At 39.5% G+C, this 12,660-nt stretch overlaps 2 protein-coding genes across 5 annotated transcripts in view; one reads left to right on the top strand and one right to left on the bottom strand.

The window, feature by feature from the left end:
- The window catches only part of Fstl5 (follistatin like 5), a 567,974-nt gene that overhangs the window by 350,237 nt on the left and 205,077 nt on the right, over nucleotides 1–12,660 (bottom strand). The window lies entirely within an intron of this gene.
- On the top strand, nucleotides 5,819–8,505 carry LOC114691694 (heat shock protein HSP 90-alpha-like). The gene has a single exon (XM_037206673.1). The coding sequence runs from the start codon at nucleotides 5,873–5,875 to the stop codon at nucleotides 8,066–8,068; it is 2,196 nt and encodes a 731-aa protein (XP_037062568.1). The 5' UTR covers nucleotides 5,819–5,872; the 3' UTR covers nucleotides 8,069–8,505.

Genomic DNA, 12,660 nt, shown 5'->3' with positions numbered 1-12,660 from the left:
TTACACAGGTGTTAACTAAGACCATTGGAAAACACATATATTTACATTGTGATTCATAACAGTAGCAAAATTACAGTTATGAAGCAACCATGAAAATAACTTTGTGGTTGGAGGTCATCATGACATAAGGAACTGTATTAAAAGGACAGAGCATTAAAAAGGGTGAGCACCACTGGTTTAGTAAATAGTAGGAGTGCACATGCTTTATCAAATGGTAAGTGCATAATTTCAAAGTGAATACACTATTCTATATTTCTCCAACAATAAACATGCATTTCTATCGATCTAGCCTGATATCTCACTGATAGTTTGCATTTCAATAGTTTGTATTTCCTTTTCACTTAAAATAAAATATAAGCATTTTTCTTTATTAGGAGGTTCAAGAATGAACAAACCCCTACAATGCTCTTCAAGTAATAAAAAAATGCATTTGATCTATGCTGTGGGACAAAAATGGTAAGGTCTCTCACAGTGGGTGTCAAATTGCTCCATGAAAAATCCCCATTCACTAAGGAGAGGATGTTTTCAGGATTGTAATGTCTCTGCTGTAGATTCCAGTCAAATAGCCACAATTTTCCTGGAATCCTTTATTCTGACCCCAATAGACTGATCCTTGTTCCTGACTCTCTTCAATATCCAGTCAATCAAACCCACCCAGGCTGTCTCTGGTGCCTGCAGAACATCTGTTTGAATTGTTACTGCCCTAAAACCCTTAAGAGCACAGTTGAGAGTTGGGTAAGATTATAAAGTTACATCAAGAATATAGGAGAACGTTGATGAATGGCACTTTGACATAAGTATAATGTTATCCAACTTCTGCTTTAAATGATAGGTGTGAGGGGAACTGCTACTCAAAGCAAACTCCTCAGTCATGGAGACATTTACAGAGATCCAGTGTACAAAGGTATGAGTTACTGTCATCCTGCTCTGCACAGATGAAGGAGGAGTTTGCAAAGGAAAGTAGACACTGTCACTCCCTTAGGTTTCTGGTTCTTCCAGATGTTAAATGCTGACATTTGGTCTCTCACCTGTCTTAGGTAGCATTTTATTTTCTTTTTTTAAGGGTGACTAAAAAACAATAGTAAAAGAGAGGATGTGGGGACAATGCATCACTGGAAGACAAATTAAAAATACTTAAACCAAATGTAGCACAATATTATGATCAAATATGGCTGAAAACAATACATGCTAATCAACTATATGATATACAACTAAGGTGGGAGTTGACGGGAAGGGGTAGAAGCCGCATGTGTACATCAGGAGCCTTTCAATGAATGGGATGGATCTGCTGCTTTCACTGAAAGCCTTCTTTGATTGTGACAGAACAGGTGAAGCCGGAACTAGAGACACACAGGCACAAATACATAGGGGAGAGTCTTGTCTTCCCACAGCTGTGGGAGATGCAGGATGATCTCAAAGGCCTCAGCATCTCATGCCATCACAATGAACTCAGAGATACCCCTATTGAGGGTTTTGGTGGCCAAACTGACTCTTTTCTGACTGCTGAACAAAGTCAAGTAGCTTCTTGGTGTGGTGGGCAACTGCAAAGGGGTAGGCCTTCAGAATCAATCATGGTTGCACTACACAGGCCTCTCTGTGATTCAAGACCAGGCCACCTCAGATAGAAAAAAGTGCTGCACAGCGATAATTTGTGTTTTTCGATTCTATTTATCTGTTTCTTTTCTTTTTATTTATTCTATATGTCTTTTACATTATGTGCCTTGATCTCATTCATTTCCCCATCCCTTGGCATCTGCCTCCTGCCCATGAACTCTCCCCTAACTAAAACAAAATTTCAGAGAAAAAAGGAAAAAAAAAATAAAAGGGGGAGGGGGATTAAGAATATCATCATGGAAGCTGCAGTATGACACAGTGAGTTACACAGTAAACCCCTTTGTCCATATATCTTTACTTGTAAGTGTTCATTGCAAAGAGTCATTGGTTTCCTTCTAGGTCTCTGGTTTCTACTACACTGTCAATTCTGAGCCCTCACTAGAACTCTTCCTGGATATCCTGTTGTTGTCTCCTGTTGTAGAGAAACTGCAGCTTTGTGTCTGAAGGTCAGGTCCCTTCATGTGCTCCAGCCGATCATAGGTGGAGTAGATGTTGGGGTGGGCCAAACCCTGGATCTGGGTCTGCGCAGCTGTCTGGTTGGTCCTCCAACCAGTTCTTCCCTGTCCTCACCACCAGGGTGAGCTCTCCAGCATTGTCCAGGCTAATTCACCTCTTGCAGCAACAAGTGTGGGTGGGAACAGTTCTGTTGCTTTCATGCCCTCAGGGTCAGCTCTCCAACACTACACCTTTAGGGAAGGTTCTATTGTGTTACCCAGGTTAGGTACAGGGACCACTCTCCTTTGTACTGCAGCTGGTGAGCAGTAGGGACAGCTTTCTCACTCTTAGGACCCCAGGTATTTATCAGTTTCTATGTAGTAGTTGTATCTATGCATATTAATTTAAAATCCCCTGATTATGTAAGGTGGAGAACATAATTGCATTTGCATTTTTGCCTTTCTCAGATCATCTTTGGCAAGATTCCTACTCAGGACTTTTACATAGCCTTAGAAACTAAGTGATTTTATTTTATTGACACATTGGAAAATGTAAATATTTTATGAAATACAATGTGATGTTCCTCAAGGCCTTAAAAAACATGTATAAGCAAAATGCTGAAGCAATATACAGTAAGAAATGATAAAGACCGGGGAAGAAAAGAAATGAAAGCTAAAATAAAATGCACATACTACCATAAAAATATTTTTCTCTTAAGTTAACTTCTGTTTAATAAGGAGTATTGAAGACTTAAATACAATCTTGCTCCTTTTTAAAATTTTTGAACCCACTATAAATTAGTGATTTTAAAATATATATGTAGAGTTCTGGAGATGTAGTCCAAAAATAGAGACATCCTGTTATATAAATAATGGGAACTTGTTTAGTGGTTCTTTGAAAGCTGACTCTAAGCTTTTAGGTGAGTAAGCTGGAAATATTGTTTACTGGGCAAATTCCCTTTGTACATAAATTTCCAAGTACCTAGCAATATAAGACTTACAATTATTACTAGAATACAGAGGTCTTATTTGATCAATCATTAGATTACTAGTTACCCACCAATGTACAATCATGTTAAAAGTCTAGAAGTGTATACACTCATAACAGAGATGGAAAATGTTGAATTTAGAAGACTAAGAACATCCCTGACACTGTGGCTTGTCCTCCCACAACCACACAAAATTTTTCACTGTCATAGCATTAGCTTTTGTGTTAAGGATCTTTTGAACAAGATACTGGGAGTTTACTAAAAAGCATTCACATGTGTCATCCTCAGTGAAGCTTACAGTTGAAGACATTTACCCAATGATCTGAAATACAAAAGCATGATTTTTGTTGTTCCATCTTTTCTCATCCTCCTCTTTATCTCCCTCATCTTGCAGCCCATTCTAGCCTTGAACTTGTAGTCATCTGTTAGTTCTGCCCCTGTCATAGCCTCCTGAAAACTGGACTTGACCGTGTGAACTGTCACCACAAAGTGTGTCCCTCTCTTAATCAAGAGATGAAAGCTTACATGAGGTAGACAGCTGAGAAAACCCTCATATGGATCATCAGTTCAAAATAAACATGTAAACAATGTGAAATGAGATTAAACAGTGGGGACAAGTTCTATAGGAACAAAACAAAATAGCCCTGTAACTTACTGATTTACACTCATAGAAATGAGACCACAGCTAATCCTTAAAATGAACCAAGAATAGACTTTATAAAAAATAGAATGTTCTACTTGAATTTATTTTAAAAGATATGATCCTTAAAGTATCCAACAGCAATACAGGATACAAAAGTAAGAAAAGTATATGGAAAATAAATAAGTAAACATAAAATAAAATATAGAAAAGAAAAAATGTCAAGCCATATGACTGTCAGTTCCTGAATTTCTAAAGCCAAATAATAGAAGGTCCAGATGGGCAGGGAAGAAAAACAGATGGGAAGAAATAATTAATAAATTATTAAAGTATTTCCTAGAACTGAAAAAAAATGGATTGCCAAATTTAGAGACTTCACTCAGCACCCAGGATGAATGAATTACAGTGTACACTTATCATGACATACTTTGAAATTTAGAAATAATGAAAGTTTAGAATAGAATTTTTATCAGTTTGTGAAAAATAGTAAAATGTTCATCCAGATCAAATTGAGTACAAATTCAATTGCATTTGATTTTTTTTAGCAGCAACAGAATCATAAAGCCAGACAGTACACAATTCTGAATAGAAAAGGACCCTGCTCAGAAGTCATTGCCCTAGTCTATCTACAGGTCTGACTGATACAACAGGCAGGTTATTTCCTTCTTTCCACAGAGGAATGTCAGCGTTGACATTCTCCTGACAGTTGGAGGAAGGAAATGATAAATATACAAGCAAAACTCACAACCCTCTTCTTCCCCATACCTAAACTGTCACCTCTACTAGCCTATACTACAAAATACTAGACTTTACCATCTAGGTATCCATCAACAGGTGAATGAGTAGATTAAACACTGTGGAACAAGTCAACAGCACATCAAAAAGATCATTCACCCCAACCAAGATGGAATCCTTCTGTGTTACAAAGTTGTTTCAATGTATCAATACAGAAAACATCACATAAATAGACCTAAGTATAGAAATCATATGATGAGCCTGAAAGATGCAGCAAGAAAAACCTTTGATAACAGCCCTTCTTAACCCTAAATTTATTAGTATTAAAAAATATACACCAGAGAATGTTTCTATTGCAGCCAGGAACTAAAGCAGAGACCAACCATCAAGGAAAGCTGCTTACTGCCATATCCAGACTTGCTCAACTACTATTCTCACACAGTCCAGTCCCCCTGGTCATAAATGGTGCTGTCCACAGGGATGTGGCCCTATTAAAACAACTAGCAATATGACACATGGACCCACAGAAACCACACAGGCTAATTTGATGGAGGTATTTCTCATCTTAAATTTCCTGTTCCTATATGTCAAGGTTTATGTCGTTGACAAAAACAAATTGGCACAGAAAGTAGCAGTGAATGAAAATCTGGATAAGGACAAGAAAGTGTTATATGCTTTAGACACAGTAGGAAAAGAACTGAACCTCAGTAGAAAGTAACTCAAACCATCATAAAATCATAAATAAGAAGCAATCATGTACTATCTCTACCTAAGGTTTCTAAATATGCCTGAGACTTCTACTTTGCTTTGATAAAGACACCTGTTTACTAACTCAAAAGGGCAGACATTCATCCCTGTGCATCAAACATTCTGTAGTGGAGGAATGCCACTTGGCTTTAAGAAATATGTAAGGAATGATGCCAAACTTAGTAATAAAATAGCAATCAGAATATTTTAATTTCTTTTGTGATAGACAATAGAATCCTATTGCTAATCTTGAGGTTAAATACAGTGACAGTACATAATTTAGCCACTTTAGGAGGAGTAACCAAAAGAATTGGTGTATTAGTTACTTAAGAGATGGCTCAGTACGTAAAGTAACATTTTGCCAAGGCTGAAGACCTGGGTTTTTTCCCTGGAATCCACAAATCAGAAGGAGAAAAACAATGCCTAAATGCTGTACTGTGATGTGCAGGCAAGTATGTGCTTCCTTGCACAGACAGACAGACAGACACACACACACACACACACACACACACACACACACACACACACACTCGCACTAATGAATAAATACTGAAGTAAATGCAGAAAAATATGAGATATATCATTTTATTCTGAAGAAGTATGAAAGAAATAAAAACATTCCTTTTAAAAATTGTTATTGAAAATAGATCATCTCAGTTGCTTCAGTGTGGTGGTGCAGCCGGTCACGTCCCGTGCGTGGTCACTCCGCAAAGATGCCTGAGGAAACCCAGACCCAAGACCAACCCATGGAGGAGGAGGAGGTCGAGACTTTCGCCTTTCAGGCAGAAATCGCCCAGTTGATGTCCTTGATCATCAATACTTTCTATTCAAACAAAGAGATCTTTCTGAGGGAGCTGATTTCAAATTCATCAGATGCTCTGGACAAAATCAGATACGAGAGTCTGACGGACCCTAGTAAACTAGACTCTGGGAAGGAGCTGCACATTAATCTTATTCCCAACAAACAAGATCGAACCCTTACTATTGTGGATACAGGAATTGGAATGACCAAGGCTGACCTGATCAATAACCTTGGTACTATTGCCAAGTCTGGTACCAAAGCCTCTATGGAGGCTTTGCAGGCTGGTGCAGATATCTCTATGATTGGCCAGTTTGGTGTTGGTTTTTACTCTGCATATTTGGTTGCTGAGAAAGTGACTGTGATCACCAAACATAATGATGATGAGCAGTATGCCTGGGAGTCCTCAGCAGGGGGCTCATTCACAGTGAGGACTGACACAGGTGAACCAATGGGCCGTGGAACAAAGGTTATCTTACACCTGAAAGAAGACCAAACCGAGTATTTGGAGGAACGGAGAATAAAGGAGATTGTAAAGAAACATTCTCAGTTTATTGGCTATCCCATCACTCTCTTTGTGGAGAAGGAACGTGATAAGGAAGTCAGTGATGATGAAGCTGAAGAAAAAGAAGATAAAGAGGAAGAGAAAGAAAAAGAAGAAAAGGAGTCAGAGGACAAGCCTGAAATAGAAGATGTTGGTTCTGATGAAGAAGAAGAAAAGAAAGATGGTGACAAGAAGAAGAAGAAGATAAGAGAAAAGTACATTGATCAAGAAGAACTCAACAAAACAAAGCCTATTTGGACCAGAAATCCTGATGACATTACTAATGAAGAATATGGAGAATTTTACAAGAGCTTAACCAACGATTGGGAAGAACATTTGGCAGTGAAGCATTTTTCTGTTGAAGGACAATTGGAGTTCCGGGCCCTTCTTTTTGTCCCAAGACGTGCTCCTTTTGATCTGTTTGAAAACAGAAAGAAAAAGAACAACATCAAGTTGTATGTGCGCAGAGTTTTCATCATGGATAACTGTGAGGAGTTAATCCCTGAGTATCTGAATTTCATTAGAGGAGTGGTGGATTCTGAGGATCTTCCTCTAAATATTTCCCGTGAAATGTTGCAGCAAAGCAAAATTTTGAAAGTTATCAGAAAGAATTTGGTCAAGAAATGTTTAGAACTATTTACTGAACTGGCAGAAGATAAAGAAAACTACAAAAAGTTTTATGAGCAGTTCTCAAAAAATATAAAGCTTGGAATTCATGAAGACTCTCAAAATCGGAAGAAGCTTTCAGAGCTGTTGCGGTACTACACATCTGCTTCTGGAGATGAGATGGTTTCTCTCAAGGACTATTGCACCAGAATGAAGGAAAACCAGAAGCACATCTACTTTATCACAGGTGAGACCAAGGACCAAGTTGCTAACTCGGCCTTTGTGGAACGTCTCCGAAAGCATGGCTTAGAAGTAATCTATATGATTGAGCCCATTGATGAGTATTGTGTGCAACAGCTGAAGGAATTTGAGGGTAAGACCTTGGTGTCAGTTACCAAAGAAGGACTGGAACTCCCAGAAGATGAAGAGGAGAAAAAGAAACAGGAAGAGAAAAAGACAAAATTTGAAAACCTCTGCAAAATTATGAAAGATATTTTGGAGAAAAAGGTTGAAAAGGTGGTTGTATCAAACCGACTGGTGACATCCCCATGCTGTATTGTCACGAACACATACGGCTGGACAGCAAACATGGAGAGAATCATGAAAGCTCAAGCCCTCAGAGACAACTCAACAATGGGTTACATGGCAGCAAAGAAGCACCTGGAGATAAACCCTGATCACTCCATTATTGAAACCCTACGGCAAAAGGCGGAGGCTGACAAGAATGACAAGTCTGTGAAGGATCTGGTCATCTTGCTGTATGAAACTGCACTCCTGTCTTCTGGCTTTAGTCTGGAAGATCCCCAGACACATGCTAACAGGATCTACAGGATGATCAAGCTTGGTCTAGGTATTGATGAAGATGATCCTACTGTGGATGATACCAGTGCTGCTGTAACTGAAGAGATGCCACCCCTGGAAGGAGATGACGACACATCGCGCATGGAAGAAGTAGACTAAACTTCACCAGAACTTTGACGCTTACCTTCATTCCTTCTCTGATAATATATTTTCCAGGATTTTTGTTTATTTTTGTTAACGTTTAAAACATCTGTGTGGCATGTAAACTAAGGGGAAGATAAAAATTTCTTTCTACTTGTGATACTGTGATACTATAGGTTTAATTCAACAGGTTGGTAGAACGTTTGTTGTAAGACGTAATGTAACCTATTAACTGTGGTCTGAAGTGTTTAGCTGTTCAGAAGCTGGATTCCTTAGTAGACCAAATAATTTGTCACTTGGGAGTATTCTGAGATTTAGCTTCATGTTTAAAAGGAAAAAAATTAAGATGGCTTAAGTTTCATCTTAAAATTTTTCATCCCCTGTAGTCATTCTGCATGTTGTAGTCTTAGAAGAACAAAAGCTAAAACAGAAGAATTCCCCATGTGGCTTGTTTTCCAAAGTACCGAGAACAAAAACCCTATGCTTCCCTAGGTCTTGTAACCCTTCAAGTCTGAATGGAAATATAGTGCTTGGTCATATTCTACTTTAAAAGATAAATACAGATGAGATAAAAAGAAAAAAAAAAAAAAAAAAAGAAAATAGATCATCTCTCATACAATGCATCTTGATCACAGTTTCTGCTTGCTCTACTCATCCTTGCTCACTCCACACATATTCTCTCACCCAGATCCACTTCCCCTCCATTTCCTCCTCAGAAAAGAGCAGGCCTCCAAGAGAGGACAGCCAAAGAGGATGAAACAAAATACAATTAGAGGAGGCAAAATCCCTACTATGAAAGCTGGACAAGGCAATCCAACAGGAGGTAAAAAGTTTTAGGAGTAGACAAAAGAGTTAGAGAAACACACCCCCACTGTTAGGAGTCTCCCAAATCACCAGTCTAACAGCCATCACATATACTCAGGACCTGGTGTAGACCCACTCAGGTCCTGTGCTTGCAGTTTCAGTCTTTCTGAACCCATGTGAGCCCTGCCTAGTGGATTTGGTGGATGATAATTCTCCTGGCATCCTCCATCCCCTCTGACTCCTACAGCCATTCATTTCTTAAAGGGAAAAAATGATGAGCTTGAAATGAGCTAAGTATACATTAAATTATAGAACTGTTTGCTATTGGCCCAGAGCAAGGTTCATTATCTCCACTAACACTAGACATAATTCTTATAAATAATTTTAGATACATATATGCCTGAAATCCTTGAAGACTGTTGGATCAAAAGGATTATTTTAACTGCCTTTTTACACTTAACATTATATTACATCCTGGACAATCAAAATACACCCTTATAAAGTATCCTTTTAAAACATAATTGCTCACTTTCAGTATTAAAGAATTGTGTGTTAACCTGAAATATAATGAATTGGGCTTGAAGGTTGGCTCAGAGGTTAAGAGAATGTACTATTCTTACAAAGAAACTAGTTCAGTTTCAAGCAATCATATTGAGCAGTTCATCTGGATTCCAACTCTAACTCCAGGGCACCTGTTTCCTCTGACCTCCTGTGGACTCACATGCAGACCCATACCTAAACATGATTAAAAATATAAAATAAAGCTTTAAAGATAAATGTAAATCCAGAGTAAGGAAGAGCTATTAGAACTGTTTGAAATCTATTTCCAGGGAAAAATTCTTTCTTCAGCTGTGACCCAGCTCCCCACATTTTCTTCTTTCTAAAGGAGTTTCCTAAGGAAATTCTCATTTCTTGAAGCCATTGTTTCTATAGTATGACAGTCTGATTGAAGGACACAAGTGTCTTTTTAGAACATCTGTGTTTCTTCCAGGCCAGTTACACACATGTTTGTTGTTTATTGGTTTGCTTGTTTGTTTCTGTGGTTTGCCTGTCTCCTTTCCTATGCCGCAGACTCTCCTCCCCAATTCCCTCATCCCCCTCCACCTCAGGAAGATGAAAACCACAGAAATAACTCATCATCAAAACCTTTCGAGTCACCTTGGATTTCCAGAACAGAAAGGGATTAAAACTACACCCAAGCCGGGCGGTGGTGGCGCACGCCTTTAATCCCAGCACTTGGGAGGCAGAGGCAGGCGGATCTCTGTAAGTTCGAGGCCAGCCTGGGCTACCAAGTGAGTTCCAGGAAAGGCGCAAAGCTACACAGAGAAACCCTGTCTCGAAAAACCAAAAAAAAAAAAAAAACTACACCCAAAGATGAGCCCTCAGGGCTATACAACCCTGATGAGACCAAATACCTGTGAAGGCTAAGTCACATCCTGAAGCGGATGTGATAGGAGCTTCTGTCTGGATAGGCTAATGATTAAGACACTAACAATCTATGTGACTCTATGCAGGACCTCAGCAGAGAACATGTGGGACCGCAACCTGATTGTGATGACTGAATCATTGCCTCTTGTCCCTTGCCTCAGTCTTTGATCTATTTTAATCGATAGCTCATCAGTGATCAGAAGATTAAATTAAGGTATGAACCCCTTTTACTGTTTCTTTTCCCAATGTTCCCACATTGAATGGCCTCACATTGCTTTTTATCATTATTCATCTTTGTGACTGTCTGATAGGCATGTATGGCTAAGCATTTGGGAATGTCTATGGAAGCCAGAAGAGGGCATCAGAACTGGAACTGCACTTACACATGAGCTGCATTGTGGGTGTTGGGACTAAGTTGGATTTTCTACAAGATACATAAAATATTTAAATTTAAAATATGTCAAAAACATAGGCTTAGGGATATCACAGAAGAGCAGGTAGGAATACTGTAAGAGCCAGAGACCCAGGAAATCTGCTATAAATTTGTGTCTCTGAGAAATGACTGACAGAGAGGTTAAACGCCTGATACCTCAAATATATGGCTGCCTAAATAAGACCTGAGCAGTGGCAACACCAATAAATATGCTAACTTGACATATAAAGATTTCACAGGGCTTCATCTTTAGGCAATGAACTACGGGGAATTAATTCTCCTTAAAAGAGGGAAGATTAATCTTTCCCAGGAATGAACCCACTAATCAGTTATCTAATATCAAGTGATCAGCCCTGATATCATATGCACACATGTAACAAAAGTGGACTCAGCAGATTGTATTTACATACTGATATGCTTAAACACACAAACATTTAACAATAATAGTCGAATAAAAAGAGGTAATTATATTGTGTTTATATTGTAATTAAATTTTAGTGTTTTTTAAATTAACAAAAATATATTTTCATAGTAAAATTAAAATTTTAAGTTTAATCAATCATTAACTATGCATCCACCCAACTTTACTGCTTTAAGGGATTGTTAAGCTTTGTCTTCATTAGAGTTTCTATTGCTGTGACCCAACACCGTGACCAAAAGGCAAGTTGGGGAGAAAAGTTTATTTGGCTTACACCTCCATATTGCTGTTCATATTGAAGAAAGTCAGGGCAGGAACTCAGGAGGCAGGAACTGATGCAGAGGCCATGGAAGGGTGCTGCTTACTGACTTGCTCAGTCTGCTTTCTTCTAGAACTCAGGTCTAGCAGTCCAGGGATAGCACCACCCACTGTGGGCTGGGTCCTCCCTTATTGATCACTGATTGAGAATCTCATGGAGGCATTTCCTCAACTGAGGCTCCTTTTTCTCTGATGACTCTAGCTTGTGTCAAGTTGACACACAAACTAACCAGCACAAGCTCTATAGTATCACAAATCTTTTTTTTTTTTGAGTTAAGAAATTTTCTATTCATTCTACATACCAACCACAGATCAATCTCCCATCCCTCTTCCCACCCTCAGCCTTCCCCTACAACCCACCTCCCCATTCCCACTTCATCCAAGGCAAGGTCTCCCATGGGGAGTCAGCAGAGCCAGGTACATTCAGTTGAGGCTGATCCAAGGTCCTCCCCACTGCACCAAGGCTGTATAAGGTATCCCACCATAGGCACTGGGCTCCAAAAAGCTGGCTCATGAACCAGGGACAGATCCTGATCCCACTGCCTGGGGGCCCTCTAAATAGTTCAAGCTAGACAACTGCCTTGCCTATCCAAAGGGCCTAGTCCAATACCATAGGAGTCCATAGCTATTATTCCACATTTCATGTGTTTCCACTAGTTTCGCTAGTCATCTCTGTATGCTTTCCCATCATGATCTAGATGTCCCTTGCTCATAGAATCCCTCTTCTCTCTCACTAATTAGACTTCTGGAGCTGGGCCTGGCTCCCGGCCATGGATCTCTGCATATGCCTCCATCAGTCACTGAGTGAAGGCTCTATGATGACAGTTAGGGTATTCACCAATCTGATCACCAGAGCAAGCCAGTTCAGGTACCCTCTCCACTATTGTCAGTAGTCTAAGGTGGGGTCACCCTTGTGGATTCCTGGGAACTTCCCTAGCATTCTGTTTCTCCCTATTCCCACGATGTCTTCATTTATCATGGTATGTCTTTCATTGCTCTCCCACTCTGTCCCTGTTCCAGCTCAAACCTCCCATTCCCCTATTTTCTCATCTCCCATACCTTGCCCTCCATTACCCTCCCTCACCCCCAGTTTGCTCATGTACATCTCATCTACTGCTCCTTCGCTGGGTGATACATGCATCCCTCCTAGGGTCTTCCTTGTTGGCTAGCCTCCCTAGAGCTATGGGTTTCAATCTGGTTATCCTTTGC

The sequence above is a fragment of the Peromyscus leucopus genome, chromosome 6 (assembly GCF_004664715.2).
Source record: "Peromyscus leucopus breed LL Stock chromosome 6, UCI_PerLeu_2.1, whole genome shotgun sequence".
NCBI classification, from domain to species: Eukaryota; Metazoa; Chordata; class Mammalia; order Rodentia; family Cricetidae; genus Peromyscus; species Peromyscus leucopus.
Note: the sequence above shows the minus strand (reverse complement) of the source record. Positions and strands in the feature narration are given on the sequence as shown.